We start from the raw sequence: 27,412 nt of genomic DNA, 5'->3' as shown, positions 1-27,412 counted from the left end.
AATCACCAGGAGAGAGTGACTGGTGCAGCAGCGCTAGTTACAGCTGGGGGCGCCCACCTCCCCTATCAGAGTGCCTGCCTCACTTGAGCCCTCGCTAGTCCACTTTTGATCCAGCTTCCTGCCAATGCCTATCCTGGGAAACAGGGAAAGATGGCTCAAGTACTTGAGTCCCTGACACCCATGTGCGAGATCTACATGGAATTCTGGGCTCCTGGCTGCAGTCTGGCTCAGCCCTGGCTGTTGTGGGCTTCTTAGAATATGAACCAGCAGATAAAAGACCTCTGTCTCTCCCTCTCTCTCTGCATTTTGAATAAAATGAAAACTAAAAAAAAATTTTTTTTTAAAAAACAACAAATTATCAAAAAGACAAAAGGTAACAAATGTTGGCGAGGATGCAAAGAAAGGGGAGCTCTCCTGCTCGTTGAGACTGCAAATTAGCACAGTCTATACAGAACATAGTATGGAAGCTTACTCAAAAGCTACAAATCCAACTGCTCTATGATCCAGCCATCCCATTACTAGGTATATAATCAAAGGAAATAAAATAAGTATGCTGAAAAAACATCTGTATTTGCATGTTCACTGTAGTACCAGCACAAGAGCCAGGATAAGGAATCAACCTACGTATCCACCGACAGACAAATGGATAAAGAAAATGTAGTATATACACACAATGGAATGTAATTCAGCCACACAAAAGAATGAGTCTGTCATCTGCAGAAATGTAAATGATGCTAGAGATCATCAGGTTAAGTGAAATAAGTCAGGCACACAAAGACAACTGCCATGTGTTCTCACACGGGGAAGCTAAAGAGTTGGTCTCGTGGAAGCTGAGAGCAAGGAGTGGTTACTAGAGCCTTAGAAGGTGTAGCGGGCGGAGATGGAGAGAAGCTTACAGAGAAAGGTTAACAGGAACGGGGTACAGCTGAACAGGAGGAACACCGTGCAGTGCTCTAGAGCACGGAAGAACGGTAGTTGACAACAACTATGATCATTAAGCGGGGCAGAAAGGACTTGAATATTTCCAAAGCAAGGAAATGACAAATGTCATTGGTCATAGATACGCCAATTATCCTGATCTGATCACTACATGTTGTAAATACTACGTACGTGTTGAAACATCACACTGAACCCCATAAATATGTACTCGTACTGTAAGTCAGTAAGAACATATGTTAAGGGGGAACAGGGAGTCCTGTCTACAGATGAGGTTGCGAACTCCCACCCCCAATCCCACTTCAATTCCGTCCTTAAAGCAAGGCTCATGCTGTCCAAAGGTGACCATGTCATGACTTCAGCGGCTACCCCATCCTCCTCTGCACTGTCTGCGTGCCTGTTTCTCTGGCCACTCTCCTGCTTTGCTCTTTCCATGGCACCTCCACTGACCGGTCTTTTCTCCCCATCTCGGAGCTCAACTCGCCCAGTCTTTTTTTTTTTTAATTTTTCTATTTATTTTAAGTTTCTATTTATTTATTGAGAGTTACAGACAGAGAGGGAGAAGACAGAGAAAGGTCTTCCACTCACTGGTTCACTCCCCAAATGGCTGTAATGGAAGGAACTGGGCTGATCTGAAGCCAGGAGCCAGGAGCTTCTTCCAGGTCTCTCACACGGGTGCAGGGGCCCAAGCACTTGGGCCATCCTCGACTACCTTCCCAGGCCATAGCAGAGAGGCAGATCGGAAGAGGAGCAGCCAGGACAGGAACCGGCGCTCGTATGCGAAGCCAGTGCTGCAGGCAGGTGGAGGCTCAGCCTACTGCACCACAGCGCAGGCCCCGTCCTGGTCCTTACAATCTAGCTGTAAGCATCACGGCACCAGGGAGATTGTCTTCTCCTGCTCACCTCCACCCAGCCTCCTGTCTGCTTTCTCTAAGGCGCACATCACAACTGTAGCTCATCAACGACTTACACACCTCTTCAGTGTTTTCCTCTCCCGCCAGACTGCAAACTTCTAGGGGATGCTGAGAGGATGTATGTCTTGTTTAATGCTATATTCTCCTATGCCTATACACCTAGGCAGTACATTTTCTTGAATGAGAAAAATGAACGAACAAAACATTAACTTCGAGCAGGAAAAGGGATATTTCCCCTTGAAACAGAAGGAAATAAAGTAAGATGGATACAAATACAGATAAGGTGAAAAAGTAATTATGATGGCACTAAGATTAAGGAAGAAATAAGTACTTTAGAGAATTCACTTCTTGAATCGCCAGTGTTCTTGTTTTGGCAGGGAGTCTGGAGAGGAGAATAATGTTTGAGTAAAATATGGCTAAGGTTTGAAGCAAGTGCTGAAGGGACAGGACAGGGCAGGACAGAGACTTGACCAGGTCCAAAGACTAAATATTTTTATGATAGCTGTAAGGGGATGACTCTACACATAAGAGGAGACCATGGGGCTGGCGCTGTGGTGTAGTAGGTAAAGCCACGGCCTGCAACGCCAGCATCCCATTTGGGTGTCAGTTTGTTGCTCCACTGCCAATCCAGCTCCATGCTAATGCCCTGGGGAAAGCAGCAGAAGATAGCGCAAAAGTATTTAGACCCCTGCCACCTATGTGGGAGACACAGATGAAGTTCCTGGCTGCTGGCTTCCACCTGGCCCAGTTCCAGCCATTGTAGCCATCTGGGGAGTGACCCAGTGGATGCAAAAATCTCTCTTTCAAATAAACAAATGAATCTTAAAAAAAAAAAAAAAAAAAAAAAAAAAAAAGTAAAAAACTACAGGACCAAAACCTATCAACTTCATTCCTTAAAGATCATAATAGTGCCTGATTTGGCTAATAAAACTTTATCTTAATAAAGTTTATGTGTAAGGTTAAGAATGATTTACACAACCCTTGGGACATTCGGATCTGGCTAAAAGGTCCATGAGAATCTCACAGGCATGGAAAGCCATGACATGATGGCAAAAACCAATCTAAATGAAAGATCCTGGTGAACAAGACCCCAGCAGAAGGAACAGGCCATCAAGGAGAGAGAGGCACCTTTCTCAGAAGGGAGGAAGGAACCTCCACTGTGATACGGCCTTGACTAAACAGGTTCAGAGTCGGTGAACTCAAGGGGCTTCCACAGCCTAGAGAGCTCACAGCAAGAGTCTCGGGTGATTGCTGATGTCATAAATAAGAGTGCCAATTGTTAAATCAACAACGGGAGTCACTGGGTACATGCTCCCCATGTAGGATCTCTGTCCTTAATGTGTTTTACTATGAAACTTAAAAACACTACTAGTCGAACAATACCCTATACCTTGTGCAGTTGTGTGAGGACAGCTTATTGAAATCCTTGCTTAGTATATACTAAGTTGATCTTCAATATATGAAGGTAATTGAAAATGAAACTCGATGAAGAGCGGGATGGGAGAGGGAGGTTGGGGGGGAAACCACAATACAAAAGTTGCACTTTGTAAATTCACATTTATTAAAAAAAAATAAAAAATAACTATATAACAAACAAAAAAAAGAAAAAAAGAACTTAATACTTTACCCTTTTAGTATTTTTTATGTTCTACTTAAAACTATTGGTTAAACTCTGTAATTAATACACAATTACTCTTAGGTGTTTAATTAATGCTATAACTAGTACTCAAATAGTATTTTACACTTTGTGTTTCTGTGTGGGTGCAAACTGTTGAAATCTTTACTTAATATATGCTAAATTGATCTTCTGTATATAAAGATAATTGAAAATGAATCTTGATATGAATGGGAGGGGAAAGGGAGTGGGAGAGGGGAGTGTTGTGGGTGGGAGGGAAGTTATGGGGGGGGGCTATTGTAATCCATAAGCTGTACTTTGGAAATTTATGTTTATTAAAAAAAAAAAAAAAAAAAAAGAATGATTTACAGGGGCCGGCACTGTGGAGCAGTAGGTTAATCCTCCGCCTGTGGCGCCGGCATCCCATATGGGCGCCAGTTCTAGTCCCAGCTGCTCCTCTTCCAATCCAGCTCTCTGCTATGGCCTGGGAAAGCAGTAGAAGACAGCCTAAGTCCTTAGGCCCTTTCACCCGCATGGAAGACCAGGGAGAAGCACCTGTCTCCTGGTTTCAGATCGGCGTAGCTCTGGCTGTTGTGGCCATTTGGGGAGTGAACCGATGGAAGGAAGACCTTTCTCTATCTCTCCCTCTCACTGTCTGTAACTCTACCTCTCAAAATAAATAAAATCTTAAAAAAAAAAAAAAAAGAATGACTTACAATGAACATCTGTAAGTAACTTGCTTCTTCAAATAAATATCCGATACCTGACATTTTCTGTCAAGTTATTTCAAGCACTACTTTAGATACACAATTTGCTGAGAAAGTTACTTCTTTGTATGTAGCAGAAGTGCCACAAAAAAATCTGAGGCCATGTGCAATTAGCTCTACATCCCATGGGGTATCAGAGTTGAAATGAGCGCTTTTGAAGCAAGCAGCTTTAGCTGCCCAACAGCCACTAACAGGGACTCCTTACAGAAAAAACACTTCCTGGTCACTCTCCCACTCTACCTCCAGGTGGCGCTACAGCTAGAAGCGGAGGACAGAATAGCTCCAGCAGACAAGTTGTTACCACTTCCTGGCGTTTCCTTTTCCACACATAATTCCACAAGGTTTTCTGACTGGCTGAGATTCTAGCACTGTGAAGCTAACAGGAATCTGTACAAAAGAATGACCAAGAATAAATTCAACAAGACTGAAATAACCAAACTTGTCTTGCACGCTCTACTTCCTTCAGGATTCCTGCTAACACTGTCCCTGCCAATGGTGTCTTCATTCCCCCAGACCACAAAGCACTCTAGCTTTCTATCATTTGTCAAGGAATCTCCCCTTGATTCAGGATTATCTGCATTTTTAAAAGAACAGACGATTCCTTCAATGAACTATTAAGGGTATACTGGTCAGAGTAGTGGGAGCTTTCACTCTGGCACAGACACAGCTTAGAGGAAAACATAAAAGCTTTGCTGGGAGTGTGGTGTAGCGGGTAAAGCCGCTGCCTGCCATGCCGGCATCTCATATGGGTGCCAGTTCGAGACCAGCTGCTCCACTTTGGATCCAGCTCCCTGCTAATGAGTCTGGCCTGGCCCAGCCCTCGCCGTTGTGGCCATTTGGGGAGTGAATCAGCAAAGAGAAGATCTCTTTCTCTGTCTTTCCCTCTCTGCAACTCTGCGTTTCAAATACATGAACACATCTTCACAGAGAAAAGCTCCGTGGCACAGGGAAGTGAGAGGACAGCTGGCTGTACCATGTCGTTCTCTACAACAGAGCTCTAACTACAAATCTGATAGTGGGCTCCATTAGTCAACTCACCTCCAGACTCCTTAAAAGACAGCCAACCTCTGCCTGTTGGTCTCTAAGTATCCAACCCTCACTCTCAAGCCATTCATGAAGCATCTACTTTTTACAAAGAGTTTAATAAAGGAAGAATTTAGCTCACCTCTTTGGAAAGACCACCGACCCTTAGCCCCCATGACTGGAGGCCAGGGAACCCATCTGCAGACCTCACTTTCATCTCAGATTAACACATCCAGTCAGTCACGCTCAGGAATACAGACTCTTGGGGAGGCTGTGGAAACCCCTTACACAGCGGGAACATGAGGTACAGGGGTACGGTGACTGTCCCAGGCTACATAACTGTTTGCTGGCAGAGCTCACTTCATGACCATTTCTACCACCCCACCCCACCCCACCCCACCTCTACACTGCTGCTACATAGATGCTGGCTCATAAACTCTGCACATTGTTCCCAGGTAAACCTCCAATTTAAAATCATCTTCAAGTGTATGCCAAGATTTCCTTCCCATCTTCTGGAATTCTTTAAATGTGTGTTTTACGAAACTGCAGTAACATCATCTTCAATGTTCATGTATAAACTTACAATGTTAAAGTCAATAAAATACAGATAACATATCATTTGTGACAAATATACAAAAATTACTCTTCGGCCTTGTTTCATGAGGTTCTCAGTGTTTTTAATCCTCTACAACAGGCCCTAGTTAAAAAAATAATAATAAATCTTAAAATTTCTTTAGTTAAAGCAAATACTACTCAGACCTTTAACAGAACAGTTGAGCTGCATAAGTGAAGTATCAAGTTCATCATACGTACTTAAAGCTCTAGAATGATCCGGATTCCTTATTCCCTTTGCTCGTAACCTCTGAAGAAGAACTGTTGAGGACAACTGTTTTACAAGATATACTGCCATGGAATAGGTCTGGAAAAAAAAAGATGTAGAAAAAACAAACGACATATGTAAGTAAATAGCACATCTGCTGTATTTGCACAGAGATAGGGAGAGAAAACTAATGCTTATTAAGACATCTACTGTGTGTCAAAGCACTCCTGGGTGTTTTCATGAACAGCAATTCATTTGATCCTAACTAAAGAGGAAAGTAAAGTATACAGAAGTAAAAGAGCCTGCCCTAAATTCTATACCTTTCAAGTAACAAACCTAGAATTTAAAACCAGGTCTGTCATGCTTATGTATTATTCTGACTACCTATACTTGAGCTAATAAATTTAAGGCACTTATATGAAAAAACATTGTTTAGGCTAAAAGATAAACGAAGGCAAGTAAGGTGTCAAAGTTACAAATTCTATTTGGTAGATAACAGATCTAAAATTGTAGCTATTTAAAAAATTACAAGTGAGATTGGCTTCCTAATCCTAATCTGTAACTCTTAACCTATCTCTATACCTTTGACCAGTCCCTAAAAAGACCCTACCTAGGCTATTATCACACAAGCAGAGGAGAACTACTAAAGATGATTTTTAAAAAGAAGCTGCTGGTTTGGCAACTGAGTGGATGAATATCATTACCAGCCAAGGAACTATGCAGAGATGGTATCGTGAGAAAGCGATACAGAAAATATCAACAAGCCAAGGCGCAGTGTGAAGGGCGCGTGGCTGGATAAGAGGAAGAAAAGAGGGCAAAGGCTTATGATCTAAAAGAGATGGATCAAGAGGAAGATTGAGAGACTTGAAAAGAAACAAAGGAAAGATAATTGCTACCATCCTGTATTTTATAGCCATACACAGTTCTCAAAGTACTCTTAACATGTACCGAGTACTGCATTTAAAGTTTGCAGAGGGTCTGTTAAGAGATCAAAGAGCTGATGAAACCGCAACACACAGAGATTTATGTCATCTGCTCATGACCATGCAGCCGCCTGGTGGCAGAGCAGGCGCTAGAGACCAAGAGGAACAGCAGGGACGCCAGGACAGGGGCCTCAGTTCTCAAGTCCGCGGCGCTTCTCTGCAGTTCTCAGTTTCGCACAGCCTACCAGCTCTGAAACGCCTTCCTTCGTCCATTGTGCCACCCAACTCTCAGTTACATTTCACACTTCCAAAAATGGATTCCTTTCTTTTGGCAACATCCTATAGTACCTTTGGGAAGTCAAATTTTCTTTCAATTTTCAGAAACCTACCCATGTGCATATGCTATACATTTTCTGGGGATAAAAATAAAGTATTAAAAAATCTAATTTACTTTCACTAATAAATCTCATAATTAAAAAAAAAAAAACTTAAAATTTCCCTACATTTTAAAGCATACACCATAAGCTTCTTTTAGGGGAAAAAACCTCAGTCACAATTACTACGTATCTGCTTAATGCTTCAAGTATGATGAAAACTAGAGAAATGCTAATTAACACTGTGAAATTATGTACTGACAGCTTGAATCTTCAGAACTTGGAATTACCCTACGGCTCTATATAAATATTTAAGAAGAGATCAAGTGAAAACCACAATTCCATGAAAAGGTATGTTCACTCTAGTTAGAACATGTAACCAAAAAGGAGGTTAGGGGGAGATGCAAAAAAGAACATTAGGTTCACTTGTCCTGATAATGTGGACTTCAACTTTATGAGTATATCATATAAAATAGGTCCACCAGCAAACCTCCTAAAACTTCAAAATGGTATAGTTATGAAGATGCCATTATATTCCCGTTAACCCTTCACAGTAGCAACTAATTACATCTAATGAGTGATAGACTGGCTTACACTACTGTTTTTTTCAAGTCTTCGAAAATTATAAAGTCTATAAAACACTTCCTCCATAACTGAAATACAATCTATTCATTATGTATTATTTATACTAAGATCTAAATAATTTCTCTCTAAATAGTGAGTTTAGTAAAGACTCAATGCAGTGATTACCTTGGGGTAGGAAAAGAAGCTAAAATATCATTCACTAATAGTTCTCCATTTCATTTGAAAAGACAGTTAAAACATTTCTCAACAGCTACCAATCACACAAAGTTATCCACAAAATGCTAAGGGATTCTACAGCAACCATTTACAATACCTTCAAAACTGAATTAAAATGGTGAACTAACAACAAACTAATAAGTTATCTTCTGGGTTTCAGAAAAGAATAAATTTCTTTCCATGTTTTACTTCAAAAAGAAGGCCGCCAACTCACAGGCCTAAAATATTCAGAGCTGCAGCTCAGAAGCCCGCCCTGGGAGAGACCTCCTGCTCTCCCCCAGTGTCAGCCTTTTTCATATTTCAACAAAATCACCCCCTGCTCCTTCAGTGGGCTGTACTTCTTACACACAAAAACAAAACTAAGGATTTCCAACACTCTCTGAAAGGGAAGGAAGGCAGGGAACTCCTAAACACCCTAGAAGCAAAACAATCGTAAGGATTTTTAAAATGTTACTAGTCAAAGGGAAAAATATAACCCTGACAGATGTCAGAAAGACTCTGCTAAAAGCCAAAACTCATTTCTAAAACAGATATCCAGTAAGAGGGAAATAAGGATATATCATTGGCATAATTAAGTTCTACCAAAACTCAATGGCTATTATAATTGCTGTAAGCAGCAGTATCCTCAGTGACACAAACCCATCAAATATGTCCACTAGCACCTGTGTAACTTAACACTGTTCACAAAGGTTTAGCCAGGAGAGTCAGAACAAGAAATAATGAAGGTAAGTGTTAGGGCTAGCATATGATGCATCTCAAGCTCAAACTGCCTAGTTGGAAATACCAAATTATCAACTAAAAAGCTATTGGAACCAAGATATGAATTTAGATATGAAGTAAATATCCAATAATAATTAGCTTTTTAAAAAAACAATAAATACTTTAGAAAATATCATAGAAAATATATTTGCAATAGCAGTAATAATAACCAACACACAAGTTAACACAAAATATGCAGGACGTAGAAGAAACTTGTTAAATTCCTGAGGAACACCAAAGATAATTTGAGTAGGTAGAGAAAAACACCATTGTTAGAATGAGTATATTAAACATTATGAGTTAATAAATTCCCCCATCTTAATTTACCATTCTAAGGGATCTCATCCAAATTCTCTGAAAGATGGAAGTGAAAGGAGGAGAGGAAATGTAATCAGGTAATTCTACAGTTCAGCCAGAATAAACGGGAGGAGAAAACAAAGGAGGCCACGTCTCAGTCTCCGCGGTAACTTTCCAACCTCCACTACCCTCACAAACCTTCCGTCTTCCCTTAACTTCAGAGAGGGAAGAGACGTCATCCAGCCATCACCTCTCCAGGACCAGACACTCGCTTGCTCATCCAGTTCTTTTATCCTTCCAGTAGAGAAATGACCCTCTGCACTGCCGCTAGTTCCTCCAACTATGCAGTCCACTCCTGATTTCTATCCCTCCTTCTCCTGCACATTTAATCTCTTGCTCTCCCCTCCAAACAAGTAACTCTGTCATCTCACACTTCAGACTTCCGCACACTTACCCTCTCCAAGTCTGCTCAGTGTTGCTTCCCGTCTCCTTCCTTCCTGAGACTCTGTCTCTTGGCTTCTTGCACCCACCCTGCAGACCGCCCCACCACTGCCCGTCTCCCCATGTCGTCTGCAGCTTTCTCTCCTCCTGGGGTTAAATGTTGTGGGACCTCAAGAGTAGGTCTTGGGCACTCTTCTCTGCCTGCCTGATGCATTCCAGCTTTTCCTGTGTGGCTCCAGCAATCACTAATACACGGATGCCTCACACACTTTTTCTTCTCTCTAGCCCAAACCTCCTCTGAGCCTGTGTGCCCAACTGCCTACTCAGGATGTCTAAAACTCAAAACCTCCAAAACTGAATTCAGGATGTTCTCCCTCTGGTTCAGGGGTGGGGCCTACCCAAGGCCTGCAAAATCATCTAGTCTGGCCCTGCCAAGGCAACTGCAGGTGGGTCTTGAAATTCAATCAGTCTATAGCAAGCTAATTTGTAATCTGACAATTTTGTAAGGCCACAACTTATGTTATAAATATCCAAATGGCCCTTGGCAGAGAAAAGATAAACTCTCCACCCTTGCTCTAGCCCTTCAATGCCTCCTTTTCCAAAGCAAAGCACAGCACAACACATGTAACATCAGTCATTTTGCAGTGTTTCATTGAGCCAGAAACCAAGGGAACATCTATGACGTCTCTCTTTCTCCGAGCACCCACTTCCAATCCATCACAAACCTGTGGATTTCCCACTCATCCCCATTCTACTGCCAGCACTCTAGGTTAAGAATCTCTCTCATCAATACCTCTCCAAAGCTGGTTCCTAAGATGTAGCCTCCTGGCATGATTCTGGCGCTATTCAAGTTGTTACCACTAGAACAGAAATATGATAAAAGAGAAGACTCTTGGGGCCGGCCTTCTGGTGCAGTGAGCTAAGACGCTGCCTTCCCACATGAGCACCGGTTCGAGCTGCTCCACTTCTGATGCAGCTTCCTGCTAATGTGCCTGAGAAAGCAGCAGAAGACAGCTCAAGTCCTTGGGCCCCTGACACTCACTTGGGAGACCCAGCTGGAGTTCTAGGCGTCTGGCTTAGCCCTGGTCCAGCCCTGGCCAATGCAGACATTTAGGGAGTGAACCAGGGGATGGAAGCTCTCTCCAGCTGTCTTTCCCTGTCACTCTGCCTTGTAAACAAATAACTCTTCTGAGAGTGAGAACCCGTAACTTTAACACTACCTATAAAGCCCTATTTCATCCCTCCAGCCCCGTCCACACTGCTCTTCCCCACTCTCTGCACCCTGGTCACAGCAGATCCCTTTTTGTGTCATTCACAAAACCAAGCCGTCTCAGGCCAGTGGGCCGCTGTGCAGGTGGCTTCCTCTGAGCATTCACCTAATGAGTGATTAGACTTCTCTCAGCTCTTGGCTCTGTCACTATTTCCTCAGGGAAGCCCTCTCTGACCTCTCTCTCCAGTTCAGATTGCCTTTCTGTCCTTTCTAAAGTACCACCTCCTAAAATGTGCTCTTCTCCTTCATAGTACTCAAGGTAAGTTCAGGTTTTTTGTGTGACCACCTGTCTCCTAGATCTCAGATCCCACAAGAGCAAGAAACCTCTTTTTCTCCCTGTCAGTTGTGAGTTACTATGAATGGCACACAAAAAATTCAACCAAATTAGTGGATTGACAGGAATGAATACTTCAAAGCTGTAATTTACAAATTGCAACTTTCAGTGGCTGGCATGGCACAACAGGTTAAAATCCTGGCCTGAAGCGCTGGCATCCCATATGGGCATCGGTTCTGGTCCTGCTGCTCCTTTTCTGATCCAGCTCTCTGCTGGAAAGGCAATAGAGCATGCCCCAAGTCCTTGGGACCCTGCATCCGCGTGGGAGACCTGGAGGAAGCTCCTGGGTCCTGGCTTCAGATCGGCGCAGCTCCGGCCATTGCAGCCATCTGGGGAGTGAACCAGTGGATGGAAGACCTCTCTCTCTACCTCTCTTTATAACTCTGTCTTTCAAATAAATAAATCTTTTAAAAAGATTTATTTTAAAAAAGATTTTATTTATTTATTTATTGCAACTTTTAAAACATTTTCGCAGAAAAAGGTAGACCAAAAAATTATAGAAACAGTTCAGGATATGTAAAAAATTAAATATATAACTATAACAACCCAGGATATGTAAAAATTAAATATGTAATACTGGCCTAAGAATCAGCATTTATTTAGTTAATGGTGTTAGAACTAGTTATTTAAAAAATCAAAGTGATTAAATCTTGCCACATAGAAATCTGAGATGGTGTAAATATTTAAATGCAAAACATGAAAACTTTAAAAAGTCTAGAAGAAAATATAAACAGACATACACATAAACTTGGGAAGGGCAAACAGACCAAGTACAAGGGTAGAGGGGAAGATTAGAAAGGAAAAACCTGGCTAAGATTTGGCTCCATAATAAGTTAGTCTCTCACATACTATATAATAACGCAAATAAAAACAAAAGACAAACTGGAAACATGTATTTGTATGTGACAAAAAGTTACGTTTCAACATATGAATAATATACATGTCATTAAGAAAAATAGCAACAGAGACACAGACATGGATACGATATTAAATAATCATAAACGTAAAACATGCTGACTACTGAATGGAACACTAATTAAGGCAAAGCAGTACCGTTAGTTACCTAATGAAATTGGTAAGAATTTTAAAGAAGATAACAGTGTGGCATGAGAATAAACAGTGAAAGTAACAGGATAAATTTATACAATATCTTGTGGGAAGCCAATCTTTTGAGCTACACAAAATTCCTTGAAATCCCCCAGGCTTTTGACTCCGCAGTTCCACTTTGAGAGCCTGCCCTAAGGAAATGATCAGGCACACATGCACAGCTGCAGCTACGAGAAGGGTCTTCAGATCAATCAATAAATCAAGTTAGTGTTCAACAGAAGGAAACAGGCTAACAATCAAGGCATGGTCATACTGGAATATGATGTAGCCGTTTAAAAGAAAGCAGGAAAAGGTGTAATGACATAGGAAGACATGATAACTCACTGAGTGAAAAGACAGGACTATAAAATGCTAGATACTGCATGATGCCATTTTTCAAATGAGAACATGTTGAAAATTCATTGTGAAACAAAAATAAACCCTTTTGCAACTCTTTTTACAGTATCATTTACATATAAGCTCAAGTAGCCATGGTGATTAACCCTTCTTTGTAATACGAAGATCTGGCAGACACAAAAATTTACTTACTCTTCCAATTTCTGCAGTCCAAGAGACAACAATGGTGTTTGGTACTGTTGTGGACAACCGGACAAGTGAAGTTATGTTAATTGGTCGGCTGGGTCGCTTTGGTTCCACGCCATTTTTAGTAGGTGGAAGGTAACCCTGAGATTGAAACATAATTTATTTCAACTGATTATTTCCACAAGCATTTCAACTTCTATTCCTTAAAAAAAAAAAGTACAAACTATACAATAGAAAAAATGTTTTCATTATAAAGTAAAGGAGCAAACAGTTGTTAAAGAGTTTCCAGTTATCCTGTTCTTATTTCTCTAAACAATCTTACAGTATCATTACTGTAAGCCTGAGAAAAACATAAATATTTTAAACTTAAGAATCAGAAGCGTCCATAAATAGCTTGGATAGGTATTCAGGAATATATTCAAGTGTAAGAGAAACAGTGTGCACCTGTACTCCATTTAGGCACAGCCTTCTTCACATCTCCATTCTACCACAGGCTTACAGACTGACATGAGCATAACTAAGATATTGCTGAAACAACTGCTTTCCCCCAAAACCCAATATAACACTAAGGCTTCCACGCCCAACTCCAAATCCTAGATTTGTCTCCACAGTTAATGACACAGCACCTAACTGTACAGAGTTGGTATAAATGTTTAGCTCAGCCACATGAATATATATCCAAAATGAAACTGTCTTCTTAATGAATGATTATGATGAACAATAGCTATGATGACTTATAAATGAGTTATGCTAGCAATGTATTTTAAAAATTAGCTTTTAGGACTTACTGGAAGGCTACAAGGTTTTGTATTCACTTTCACACAAAGATTAGGTGGGAAGTGATCTTCCTGCGGGCAACTGGTTTCTGATAAACAAAACCTAAACAATAAAGGACAAGTTTAAGATTTTTATTAAAGGATGACTTCATTAATTTTTTTCAATAATTAATCTAAAAGATAGCCAACTTAAAAAAAACTACAAAAACTAGACATTTTACATGATGAATAAGCATATGTAAACTGCCCTAAAATACAGAATTCTGACGATGCAGAGTTTTAGCAATCAGGACATGTGCCAATCATCTATTTAAACAAGCTATGAGGAGCATTATTTTCTGTGGATATTAACAGGTGTTAAGAGAAAGAAAAAGGTTCTGTAGTTGAATGAACAAGAAATTTCCCAAAGCAAAATAATGAAACTAAGCTTAACACAGAACTTCTCAGAGGTTTTAACAGCTAGTATCCATTACAAATCTCCAACAGGAAGACACAGTATGCAGTATTTATGAAATTTATTTGCCTACGAACTACTTTACTGATTCTTAGCAAAAAAAAACCAAAAACTGAACATGCTATAAATTCATGTACAGGATCAAGTTCTGTCCAGTAAGCCAAGGTTCCCTTTATTCCTTAAGAACTGAAGGTGCTAAACATTATTTAAGCTATAGCTACAGGAATCTGAAATATTATTTTAGAAACCGCAAGAAAACAATGTTTCTAAATTACAAGCATAATCTGTTGGGAAAACCAAGGAAGCTAGATAATTTGTAACTTCTCATTTTATTCTCTGCTAAATAGATCAAGAATTTGTTATTTAAGACATCTATTCTTTTTACTTCTTATTCCCAATATACATCTGAAGCTCATCCCCACCTTTACAGAACTCTCACAGCACTTTTGAGTTATACAGTGGAAAGAATATTCTGTGAAACACTCAACATCTGCAAACATCTCTCAACACCTACGATGTGAGGTCTTTCCCTCCAGGCCATGGAATCTGTGTGGGCATGGTTCACAAAACAACATAATTTGTCTATGTGAAATTTTATGAGAACAGTATATATACATCTTTCAGGAAAAATAATCCATAACCTGCATCAATCAAGAGGACTAGGGTTCTATAAAAAAGTTAACTACCGGCCTACAAAGATTTTTCAGAAATAAACTTGGCAAACAGATGTCAAAACTGAACAGGATCACTATTTTTTTTTTTAAAGATTTATTTATTTATTTGAGAGGCAGAGTTACAGACAGAGAAAGGGAGAGACAGACAGAGAGGTCTTCCATCTGCTGGCCCCATGGCCAAATGGCTGCAACAGCCAGAACTGGGCCAAGCCGTAGTCAGGAGTCTCTTCTGGGTCTCCCATGTGGGTGCAGGGGACTAAGCACCCAGGCCCTCCTCCACTACTTTCCCAGGTGCATTAGCAGTGAGCTGGATCAGAAGTGGAGCAGCCAGGTGCCATATGGGATGCTGGCTTCGCTACAGCATTGGCCACATCACAGAACCCTAGTAGAAACTTCTACAACGGGGAGATCTTTTTTTTTTTTTGGTAATTTATTTGAAATGCAAAGTTACAGAGAGAGGAGGAGAGACAGACAGAGAAAGATCTTCCACTAGCTGGTTCACTCCCCAAATGGCTCCAATGGCCGGGGCTGGGCCAGGCAGAAGCCAGGAGCCTAGATCTTTTTTCGGGTCCCTTACGTAGGTGCAGGGGCCCAGCACCTGGGCCATATTCTGCTGCTTTTCTAGGCACCATTAGCAGAGTGTTGGATCGGAAGTGAAGCAGCTGGGTCTTGAACCAGTGCCCAAGTAGAATACCAGAGTCACAGGCAGAGGCTTAACCTATTATGCCATGATGCCAGCCCAACAGGCTAGATCTTTATACTGCAAAATGAAAGCATGCTGTAGCTTTTAATCGACTAATCCAATGCAGTGAGTAACTTGAAACTTGGACCCTATTTGCCGAAAGCTCAGGAAAAGAATAATATGACAAGTCGACTCCTATTCAACTAAGTAAAAAACTGAAAATATAAACTACCCAACCAACTGAAGGTAAATGGGAAAAAAGCAGAAAGTTTCTGTGAAGCAGTTCACATGGCAGGTGGGGAAATGAAGAGAGTGAACAGGTACATAAATGCAAACACTGACCCTAATTCTGACCAAATTAATTCATTCTTTAGGTAAACATTTATAATTAGGCTACGAGATGGGCATATATTCTTAACTTAAATAATACACTAGGGTTTCTGACCTAGTAATGGGGCATCTGTAGCAGGAGAGGAACTATTTTGTTAAAACACAAAGAACCACCTAACAATTACCAAATATAAAACAAAATGGTTCATCTGTTCACCAAGTTCTAGAAATAAACTTGTATTAGAAATGGCTGAAGAGCAGTTAAGAGTCAACCCACATCTGATATTGATATGGGACGGCCCTGGTTCAAGTCCCAGCTCTGCTTCCAATCCAGCTTCCTGCTATGCACACCCCAGGAGACAGCAGGTGAGGACTCAAGCGGCTGGGTCTCTGTCACCCAAGTGGAAGACTTGGATGGAGTTCTGGGATATCATGGGCATTTACAGAGTCAATCAGTGGACAGAAGATCTCTCTGTCTCTCTACCTTTCAAGTAAATAAAAATAAATAAATCTTTCTAAAAATGGCTAAAACATTTTTAACTATCAATACTCCCCTGGAATCTCTGAATTAGACAGTTGACTGCTCTTAGAAAGATAGCCTCCCTTCGGAATGTTGCAGCTTTACAGAACAGATGTATATTCCTATAAAACACTGAGGACAGTACCTAAATCTTCAATTCTAGAGCTCTGGTTTCCAAGGTTTATTGTGGTCTTGAGGTCTCTTTCTTTAAGTGAAAATTAAGCAAGAAGGCCAAACAAGCAAAACTAATTAAAAAGATAAAAACACCTCTACTTTGGTTGCTTTGGGTCAGTGTGTTTGTGTACCCCTCTAAGGGTGGCTCTATGCAACAGTCTGAAAAACACTGTTTTAAAGGATTATACCACACACTAGTAAGCACAAAAGGCAACATAAACTGTCAAGGCAGGAAGTAAAGAAGGTTACAGCAGTATGTAATTACTTATGAAGGCATCATATTTTCATCCTTTATTCAGTCATCCTCACTGTCTGTCCCTGACAGGACAAAGTACACTTTCCACACAGAATCATGTTTGTCAGTCCCTCCAAAACCAACAGATTTCCATCAGTTTGTTGGGGTAAGATTCTGTCCTATTGTTTTATGGTGTTAAAGACAGCAAGTACCGTTGTATCTTTGCTAGCATCTTTGACCTGAGCTCTCCTCTGCTTTCTCACTGTCTTCACCTTACTGCCTGCAGGCCTCGATCTGAGGTTTTGACACAGTTCCAGCAGGTGTTGGCTGGGCAAGTGCTTCCACTTCATCTTTTTTCTGACCTACTAGCTGGTTGACAATTATTTATGTACTAAATTCAGTGTCTGATTATCAAGACTACACTATCTGTGTGATTTATCCTCCCCACAACAAGGAAAAACTTACTGAAGAAAACAACTGTCTCATAGTTCTCTTCTACCCCTATGACAGCAAGAACAGTGTGGAGGGTGGGCACTTGGTGCAGCAGCTGAGACACTGCTCTGGGACTGTCCACAACTCTTATCAGCGTCCCTGGGTTTCAGCTGGAGTTCTGTTCCTGAGCCCAGCTTCCTGCTATGTGGCAGCTCAAGTAGTTGAGTCCCTGTCATCCACATGGGAGATCCAAACTAAGTTCCCAGCTACTGGCTTTGAACTTGGCTGTTGCGTACAGTATGGGAGTGGACCAGCAAATGGGAGATTTCTCTCTGTCTCTCTTTCAAATAAAACAAAGTTTTTAAAAGAACAATATGGAAAAAAGAAAAAAAAAGTACAAAAAAAGAAAGAAAGAAAGAAAAGGACAATATGGAGCACTCAGGTTCCTACATGGTCAATGAATAGCAGGAGCAGAATGAGACTGGCTTATGTAAGAGAGAGGCATGTTAATATAAAAGATTAGACATTCTAAGAAGAAATGAGTGGGCTAAGGAAAGCTGAGTAAGAGGCAGCTATTGAGGCCACGTGAGAAAATTGTGTTAACTCCAAAAATTTTGAAGAGATGTGACATATAGAGTTTCCAATTAGAGCATATTTAAATTAATGGTTTAAAAAACAGGACAAAGCGAATCAGAATATTTCAGTGTTTGCTGGCTCATGAAACACTGTAGAGTTAAATATTAGTCCCTTACCTAGAATAATTTGCCTCTTATGATAAAGTCCTTGCTTTTACAAAACTTGGTTTTTCTAAAGAGCTGACCACTATGATATTAAGATATTATTAGCTGGAGCTTCTTAACCAACTGGGAGCAACTAGAGTAGAGAAATGTGGTGATATATATGAATTGCTGTACTAAAATCTAAATTGGAAAAAAATTAGGATATTGCCCAATAGAATGCTTTCGCTTATCTGAATAACTGAACTCAGTATTTTTAATGCACTTATTGAAAACAAGGCAAATTTAAAAATTAATCTTTAGGGAATATTATCTCTAAAATCTGGATATATACTATAGTCGGCACTGTACCTTAACTGGACCTGCACTGTGAAGTCACATTTGGTCCCCGAAATATCCCTAGAACAGACAGAGTGAGAATTACAACTCCATAATTTTCACAATATGCTCATTCAAGTTGATTCAAAGACACTGTTACACCAGTAAACTTTTTCAAGTTATCCATTATACCTATCCTCAGAGTAACTAACACACTACAATATTTTCAATTCTAATATTTGTGACATTAATATTCTCACCTAATATACTGCTTTTTAAAACTACTTATAATAGGCAGGACTGAATTCAAAGGCCAAATTCCAAGTTAAACTTGAAGACAACTTACATGGAACTACTGATCTGTTGCACTTGTTGTGGTGTCAATGCAAATGCAAAACAGGTTTCTCGAAAGCGCTGACTGTTGTCTGATGCTAAAGAAGATAAAAATAATTTTAATGACTTTTAAATTCATCAACAGAGAAGGCAACAGCAACAAACACACTCACATGTCTTGAATTGGGGACATACTCTAGAGATGAAATAAGGTGATTAAAGCACTGAAAAATAAAAAAGGGGCTGGTTATCACAAAAATAGCTAATTCTAGAAATAAGATTGGGGTTCAAATTCAGAAAATACATAAGTGAAGAAAGACAATAGAAAATTATCTAAGCATATAAATGTTTACATCTAAAAAGCACACTTATATAAAAAACACATGGATACTAATATTTCTTACAATAATATTAATCCATTTAAAGACAACGTTTTCTGTTGTCGCATAGTGGGTTAAGCCACTGCCTTCGATACAGGCATCCCATGTCAGCATGCCAGTTCAAGTCCCAGCTGCTCTACTTCTGATCCTGCTTCCTGCTAATTCTTAGTCTGAGAAAGCAGCAAAAGATATTCAAGCACTTGGGCCTCTGCCATCCACATGGGAGACCTGATGGAGTTCCAGGTTCCTGGCTTCAGCTGGACTCATCCCTCGCTGTTGCAGCCATTTACAGAGTGAATCAGTGGATGAAAGAGCTCCAAGATGTCCCCATCCCGCCAAATCTGTCACTCTTTCATATAAATAATTTTTTTTACATCTTAAAAAAATAATGGTTTCTGAGCTCAGTAACACATGTACTTGCCTGGAGACCTATATAATTGACATGGCATTTGGTCATTAAGGCAAATTAAGATTTTTATCAACTCCTGTTTTACTATTCTATGCAAATTCTTTTTTTAAAAATTTTATTTATTTGAAAGGCAGCAACAAAAGAGATCGAGAGAGACAGAGAGGTTATCTTCCACTCCACTGGTTCACTCCTCAAATGGCCTCAATGGCCAGGGGTAGGCCAGACCCAAGTCAGGAACTTCCAGCTCTATCCAGGTCTCCCATGCAGTTGGCAAGGGTCCATGTTTGGGCCATCATCTACAGACGTCCTTGGCATATGAGTGGGGAGCTAGACTGTAAGTGGACAGCCAGAACCTGAACTGGAGCTCAGTATGGGATATTGGTGTTACAAGTAGCGCCTTCACCTTGTACTGTGTGATGATGCCCAGCCCCACAATGCAAGTTACACCATAAATATCACATATAATTTCTCCTATTCTTGGATGATTTGATTTCAAAATTTGTTTGTCATCATTTCGAATACAGAAGAGTTTTAAGAAGAGAAGAATAAAAAGACGAAGCAGAGTGGTGGGGAAAGAGAAAGGAGCAAGCAGTTGGGCAAGCACAGGTCAGTCTAGAGCAGGGAGCCTTACAGTGTGCTGGTACTGGCATTTAAACCCGGTAAATGAAATCATGGTCAGTATCCCTCCTGTTACTACCATTTCCTCAAGGGCTTGGTACAAAGAAACACTGAATGAATGAGTAAAGCAACAGAGAAATTTAAGAAATGTGTTTTTCCAGGTTCACTTTCTAGAAAAAAGAATCACTAAGAATTAGAAAGGGGCTCCTGGCACATGGGTTACTTAAGACCTGTGCTGAAAAAGCAGCTGAAGTTGGCTGTTTTAATCTCTGGCTTAAAATGGATTTGATGTTCCCTGCAAGCAACACTTCCTTCACAACTACTACCCAAACCGCAGTCCGTTGCATCAAAACATCTGTATACTAATATATCCCCATGAGAGGAAAGCAGCAAAGAGCACCGCTACCTCGAATTTTATCTCAATACAGGAGCATCTTTGAAAGGCTACATTTACATCTCTGCACTGTGTGCACTGAGAAGGTTCTTTCTTAAACAACCTATTACCAAGGACCAGTTAGTTCCCAGCCAGAAAAGTTATCTTCATTGGGAAACATCGATCTGGTAATGGCTGATAACTAGGAACCAGAAATGGAGGAAAGCAAACGTTTCCCTTGTCAGGCAAGGCAAGTAACTATCTCTTTTGCTTCTTAGAGGACATTTTTGTAAGATTTTAGTCCAGTAGCCTAATTTAAATCTTTGGCTCCATTCTAAAACAGTGCTAAAATAATTTCCCAAGTACAAAAATTCTTATTATTTTCTAGGCAAAATTTCAGGTTCATTTCAGAATCTATGACTACAGTTAGGTTTTGGACACACACAGTTTTAGAGGGAAAAGATATGACTGAAATAAGCAGCTGCCTTATGCTACACACAGAGAGCAGGTTTATTACTTAATAACAATCCCTATCTACATCTCTAGTCACAGATGGATTGTAATGCTCATAGGGTTGCTACCATTTATTTGGAAAAGTGCCTTTCACACTATGTGAATTCTAGGTTTAACTGCTGATATGCCAGTGAAGACATTATAGTTTTGTTTTTTATATAGAGGGGCTGGCGCTGTGGCGTAGCAGGTAAAGATGCTGCTTGTAGTACCAGCATCCCATATGGGTGCTGGTTCGAGTCCCGCTGCTCCACCTCTGATCCAGCTCTCTGCTATGGCCTGGCAGGGCAGTGGAAGTTGGCCCAGGTCCTGCACCATCGTGGGAGACCAGGAAGAAGCTCCTCCTGGCGCCTGGCTTTGGATCGGTGCAGCTCCAGCCATTGCAGCCATTTGGGGAGTAAACCAGTGGAAGGAAGAGCTTTCTGTCTCTCTCTCTCACTGTCCGTAACTCTACCTCTCAAATAAATAAATAAATTTTTTAAAAAGCAAAAAAAACCCACATAAAATTATACAGACCTGGAATCCAAACTGGTTTTGCTATTTATTTGCCATGTGACTTTAGGTACTTATTCACTGTTTCCTCTGATAACTACATACACACATACACACACTGATAGTGTTCTTTTTATTATTATTATTATTATTATTATTATTATTATTTACAGAGTGGACAGAGAGAGAGAGAGACAGAGAAAAAGGTCTTCCTTTGCTGTTGGTTCACCCTCCAATGGCCGCCGCGGCTGGCGCGCTGCGGCCAGCGCACCACGCTGATCCGATGGCAGGAGCCAGGTGCTTCTCCTGGTGTCCCATGGGGTGCAGGGCCCAAGCACTTGGGCCATCCTCCACTGCACTCCCTGGCCACAGCAGAGAGCTGGCCTGGAAGGGGGGGCAACCGGGACAGAATCCGGCGCCCCAACCGGGACTAGAACCCGGTGTGCCGGTGCCGCAAGGCTGAGGATTAGCCTAATGAGCCGCGGTGCCGGCCTCTTTTTATTATTTTTAAAAATTGACCCACAAGGGGAAGATGTTTGGTGCTTGGGACACCTGCATCCCATGTCAAAGTGCCCAGGTCAAGGCCTGGCTTCTCCGCTTCCAACCCAGCTTCCTGCTAATGCACACCCTAGGAGGCAGCAGACTCAAGTATTTGAGTCCCTACTACTCAAAGACAAATCAAGATTAAGTTCCAGGCTCCTGGCTTTGCCCCTGGTTATTGCACTGTATTTTTGTACTGGATAACAATCTCCTCGTATACTCCCTCCCCAGCATCTACTCTCTGCTTTCTTCTCAGGGCTATTCAGTAGAATGCAAATGAAGTTAAACATATTTAAAACAACCAACAATTTCCTTTTCTGTTCCCTTTCCTTTTATGCCTCCATACTGAACCAAAACATTTGCATACAGTGCTGTAACTTCTACCCACTGATGTCATTCAGCACTGGGCTGAACTCACTCTCCAGTGACCACCCAGCTTCCCCGGCCCCCTCCAGCGACTCTCTTTCCCAGTCTTCCCAGTAAGACTTCAGAATTACTCACTGTCCTGATCTTCTTTCTCTGCATAACCTTATTAAAGTGGCAGACCTGGACATACTCTCTCATTGCATAATTATTTGTTCAAAAAATATGCTGCCTTTTGTATGTCCCATCCTCATGAAAGAACTGGACCTCCAAGACCACGGAGGTTAACCTGGGCCACTGAAATAGGAGTGTGCCACGGTCACACAGATGTTTAAGGTCCATCCTGTGCTTTTACCACCTTCCCTTCCCTGCTGTCTTGATTCCACAGGGAAGAGAAGACAGAGCAAAGCCACTGCCAACCTGCCCCCTGGAGGTAAGAAAGTGAGGGCTGAAAACCAGTTGTTAGCCATTGAGACCTCCAGCTGCTTATAAGCTGTCACGGTATTACAGCTGCGATGTTTGTATTAGTAACTGCCAATCCTCACAATCATGAAGAAGAGATGAGCCCCCTTTTCAGACGGTGGACCTAAGGTTAAATGACTAAGTTGTAGGTAGCAGAGCCAGACCTGAAACTCAGACCTGCATGTCTCCCATCTCCCAAGTCCACGCTCTTCTCAGGTCTGTCAGTCCCCCTGATTCCGGTGCTGCACTGACTACTGACTACTGGATCACAGGAAACAGGAGAAGAATGAACTATAATCATAACTGCTTATCATTTTTGTGTATTTCCTTCCAATTTGAAAGCTTATTTTAAAAAATTACCCCAGATAACACTTTCTAATCACAATCTCTAGGATCACATTTTAATTATTGCATTTCATAAGGGTGTGCATTAAATTTTTAATTATTTCCCTGAGTAGTCACTTAGGTTGTTTCTAATTTTTCATTATTTTAAACAACTCCATAACATCTTTGGTTTTATAGGTTTGTTTTTTGGAGGTAGGGGGTGGTTTATTTTCTTTGGATCAATTCTCATCTGTGAGATTCCAGGTTCAAAAAGTACAGAGATTTTTATGAATCTTGACACATCATAAGACTGATTTCTGAATGGTTGTTTTATGCTCATATGTAAAGTCATTCGGGGCTGGCATTGTGGTGTAAGTCCTGGCTGCTCCACTTCTTTTAGTTTTCCTAACAAAACATAAGATGAAGATTAGAACTGGATCACTTGCCCCCTTTTCTTCTGGTGCTTGCCACACCTCTTACAGAAGGTCCAGGGGTTTTAGGAATGTTCTCCATGTTTATAGAGCACTACTGGCACAGAAAAAAAAGTCACTTCTGATCCGGCTCCTGCTAATGTGCCTGTGAAAGCAAGCAGAGGATGGCCCAAGCTTGGGCCCCTGTGCCCATATGGGAGACCTACAAGAGGTTCCTGTTTCCTGGCTTTGGGCTGGCTCAGCTCCAGCCATGCAGTCATTTGGGGAGTGAATCAGCAGATGGAAGATTTCTCTCTCTCCCTCCCTCTCTGTCTTTCAGATAAATAAAATAAAAATCTTAAAAAAATAAACAAATCCACAATTAAATTCTTTGGCTTGTTGTTTCCAATTATTTAATTATGTAAGCCACCTGGAATTTATACGCCAAATATGATATTAAAAAGAGCCTAAATTTCTATTAGTCCAAATTTCTTAGCGATATTAACACCATTTGTAAACATTTCTTGACTTTTCTCTATATACGTGTGCTTCTCTGACCACATATTAAATTTTTACCCACAAAAATTTTATTTTGGAGCTATTTCCTTATTGGTCCTCATACCAGTGAATTAAAATATTTACAATATTAAGTCACTAAAAGATTCTTCCAATAAACTTATTTTTTCGGTATTCTAATACATTTTACTAGTTAATAATTTAAAGGAATATAATAAAATCCTAAATTGAAAATGAATGATTATCTTTAAGATTTATTTATTTATTTGAAAGTCAGAGTTACACGGACAGAGGAGATGCAGGGAGAGGTCTTCCAACCGATGGTTTACTCCCCAATTGGCCGCGACGACCAGAGCTGTGCCAATCTGAAGCCAGAAGCCAGGAGTTTCTTTCAGGTCTCCCACGCGGGTGCAGAGGCCCAAGGACTTGGGCCATCTTCTACTGCTATCCCAGGCCAGAAGAGAGCTGGATGGGAAGAGGAGCAGCCAGGTCTCTAACTGGCACCCATATGGCACTTCAGGCCAGGGAGTTAACCTGCTGCGCCACAGCACCGGCCCCGAATGATTATCTTTTTTAAAAATTCTATCTTTACTCTGTTTTTAACCTTTGGCTTGACTGCATTTTAATAATTAAGAACATTTTGTAGTAAACAGAAATTATCTGCCTCTGAAATGAGTTTTTTATTTATTTTATTTATTTTATTTTATTTTATTTTATTTTATTTGAAAGGCAGAGTTATAGAAACAGGGAGAGGGAGAGGGAGAGGGAGAGGGAGAGGGAGAGGGAGAGGGACGGGGGGAAGGAGTGAAATAGAGAGAGAGAGAGAGAGAGAGAGAGAGAGACTGATTCTTCCATCTGCTGGTTTACTCCCCAAGTGGGGTATTCCAGCTCTGGCTGGAGCTGGGCCAACATGAAGCCAGGAGCCAGGTGCTTATTCTGGGTCTTCCACTTAAGTGCAGGGGCCCAAGCAAATAGGCCAACTTCCACTGCTTTCCCAGGCCATAGTAGAGAGTTGGATGGGATGTGGAGCAGCCAGGACTGGAACTGGCACCCACATGGGATGCTGGTACTACGGGAGGCAGCATTACCAGCTAAGCCACAGCATTGGTCCCCAGAAAAGAGTTTTTAAAGAACTCATCAGCAAATAAATCATCCTGAATTTTTGTTTTTATTTCCTTTTAAAAGTACTTTTTTGATGATATTCAAGTTATCAAGAATAAATAAATAAAGTACAGTTTTATATTTTTCTTTAAAAGGAACATTTAAGGATATATATTTGGAATGTTTAATATACTTGGAAATTTTATTGAGGTTTATTCTAATATTTGCATACATATATTCCTTCTATGCGATTTACATGGGAATTTCAAGATGTTTATGGGGAGATGCCAGTTAAGATGCCCACATCCTGTATCAGAGTACCTAGGTTCAGTCCCCGAGCTCCAGCTCCTGAGTCTAGCTGCCTGCAGAGGCAGACCTTGGGAAACCACAGGTGATGGTTCTCCCATGTGGGGAGACCTGGCCCAGCACTGGCCATTGAGGTTATTTGAGGAGTGAACTAGCAGGCAGGTCCTCTGTTGTCTGTCTCTTTCTGTCTCTCAAATAAATAAAGATTAAAGAAAACAAAGTTCATGGGGTGAGCATTTGGCACAGCAGTCAAGATACCACTTGGGACACCTAAAGTCTCAGCTCAGCTGCATTCCAGCTGAAATAAAGAGATCCAGACTGAGTTCCCAGCTCCTGGCTTCTACCTGTCCAAGGCTGCTGTGGGTACGTGGGACAGTGGACCAGGAGTAGAAGATTTTGTGTGTGTGTGTGTGTGTGTGTGTACATGTGTGTATGTCTTTGTTTCACCTGCTTTTCAAATAAAGAATTTCAAAATAAACAAGTTCCTGGAAAATTCAGTTAAGTGAAATTATAAATAATGTGATTCATGCATGTAAGGTGTATTCAAAAAAAAAGTTCATGGAAAGTGTGCATTAAGAAAAAACTATGCATAGATTTCAAATTTTTTCACACCAAAATAAACTTATCTTTTAGTTGCAATTTCCCATAAGCTTTCTGATGTGCTCTTGTATATCCACTCTGTAGTTAATTTTATTTACCAATAGTTTATTGTATCTTTTTATGAGTCTTTTATTAAGATTTTATTTATTTCTTGAGAGGCAGAATTACAGACAGAGAGAAAGGTCTTCCAACTGCTGGTTCACTCCCCAGATGGCGGCAATGGCTGGACCTGAGCCTCCTCCAGGTCTCCCACATGATTGCAACGGCCCAAGAACTTGGATCATCCTCCACTGCTTTCCCAGGCCACAAGCAGAGAGATGGATTGGAAGAGAGGCAGCCAGGACATGAACCGGCACCCAAGTGGGATGCTGGTGCAGCAGGCAGAGGTTTAGCCTACTATGCAATAGCGCCAGCCCTGAGGTCTTTTCTTTTTATAGGTTTATTAATCCTGCTATTTTCCCTGTTTCAACGTGGTGAAATACTGCATTTACCCCCCTCAAAATGGACATATCTTTTTTTCCATTTATACACTATAGATAATAATCACTATAAAAAATTCAACAATATTATGTGATTAAAACAAAAAGTATCCTGCAATCTTTGTTGCATCTACCAAGGAAGAAAAAAAAACACTGAAATTTGAAAAATTTTGTCTTTAACTAACATATGTGTTAAAAGTATAATTATCTTGCAATCTGATTTTGAGGGATAACTTTTCACTGCAATATATATATACAGAATTCTCTACTTTAGTATCTGTAAGTGTTTTATATATATATATATAAATTTAAAATAATTTTTACTTTTATTTGAATTTTTTCTTCCTGTCTTTATTTTCATTAAATTTTAAACTAAATTCTTGGTTCTTTAACCTTTTAATAATAAAAGCACACATGCTTCTTTTGACTATGTAAAGCCTGCTTTCATAAATTTATTTTTTGACCTTACTAAAAAAATTTTTAATATACTCAGAGCAATAACTTTGTAAATTCCTATTTTGAATTGGACACTATCTTTATGATAAAGTGTACATGAAGTTTCATAAATATTTTAGACAGCTGGAAATATTGGTATCCTCTCATATTTATGAAACAAAATTTAATAAACATGTAAACACACCATAGTGTGTGTGTATATATATTTTCAGATTTATTTATTTATTTGAAAGTCAGAGTTACACAAGGAAAAGGAGAGGCAGAGAGAGAGAGAGAGAGAGAGAGAGAGAGAGAGAGGTCTTCCATCCGCTGCACCAATCCGAAGCCAGGAGCTTCTTCCAAGTCTCCTATGTGGGTGCAGGGGCCCAAGGACTTTGGCCAACTTCTACTGCTTTTCCAGGCCACAGCAGAGAGCTAGATAGGAAGTGGAGCAGCTGGGACTCGAACCAGCGCCCATATGGGATGCAGGCTGGGGCTTTAACCCGCTGTGCCACAGCACCAGCCC

At 40.7% G+C, this 27,412-nt stretch overlaps 1 protein-coding gene across 4 annotated transcripts in view; it reads right to left on the bottom strand.

The window, feature by feature from the left end:
• Positions 1–27,412, bottom strand: part of PIAS1 (protein inhibitor of activated STAT 1) — a 143,339-nt gene that overhangs the window by 30,294 nt on the left and 85,633 nt on the right. For all 4 annotated transcript variants that reach the window (XM_008268843.4, XM_051822324.2, XM_051822325.2 and 1 more), the window contains exons 3-7: positions 18,582–18,666; positions 18,269–18,316; positions 13,692–13,782; positions 12,910–13,044; positions 6,069–6,174 (exon numbers count right to left, since the gene is read on the bottom strand). In XM_008268843.4, the coding sequence (XP_008267065.1) occupies positions 6,069–6,174; positions 12,910–13,044; positions 13,692–13,782; positions 18,269–18,316; positions 18,582–18,666 (465 nt within the window). The remainder of the gene's footprint in view (positions 1–6,068; positions 6,175–12,909; positions 13,045–13,691; positions 13,783–18,268; positions 18,317–18,581; positions 18,667–27,412) is intronic.

Source organism: Oryctolagus cuniculus, chromosome 12 (assembly GCF_964237555.1).
Source record: "Oryctolagus cuniculus chromosome 12, mOryCun1.1, whole genome shotgun sequence".
Classification (NCBI taxonomy): Eukaryota; Metazoa; Chordata; class Mammalia; order Lagomorpha; family Leporidae; genus Oryctolagus; species Oryctolagus cuniculus.
This window is presented reverse-complemented; position numbering and strand designations above follow the sequence as displayed.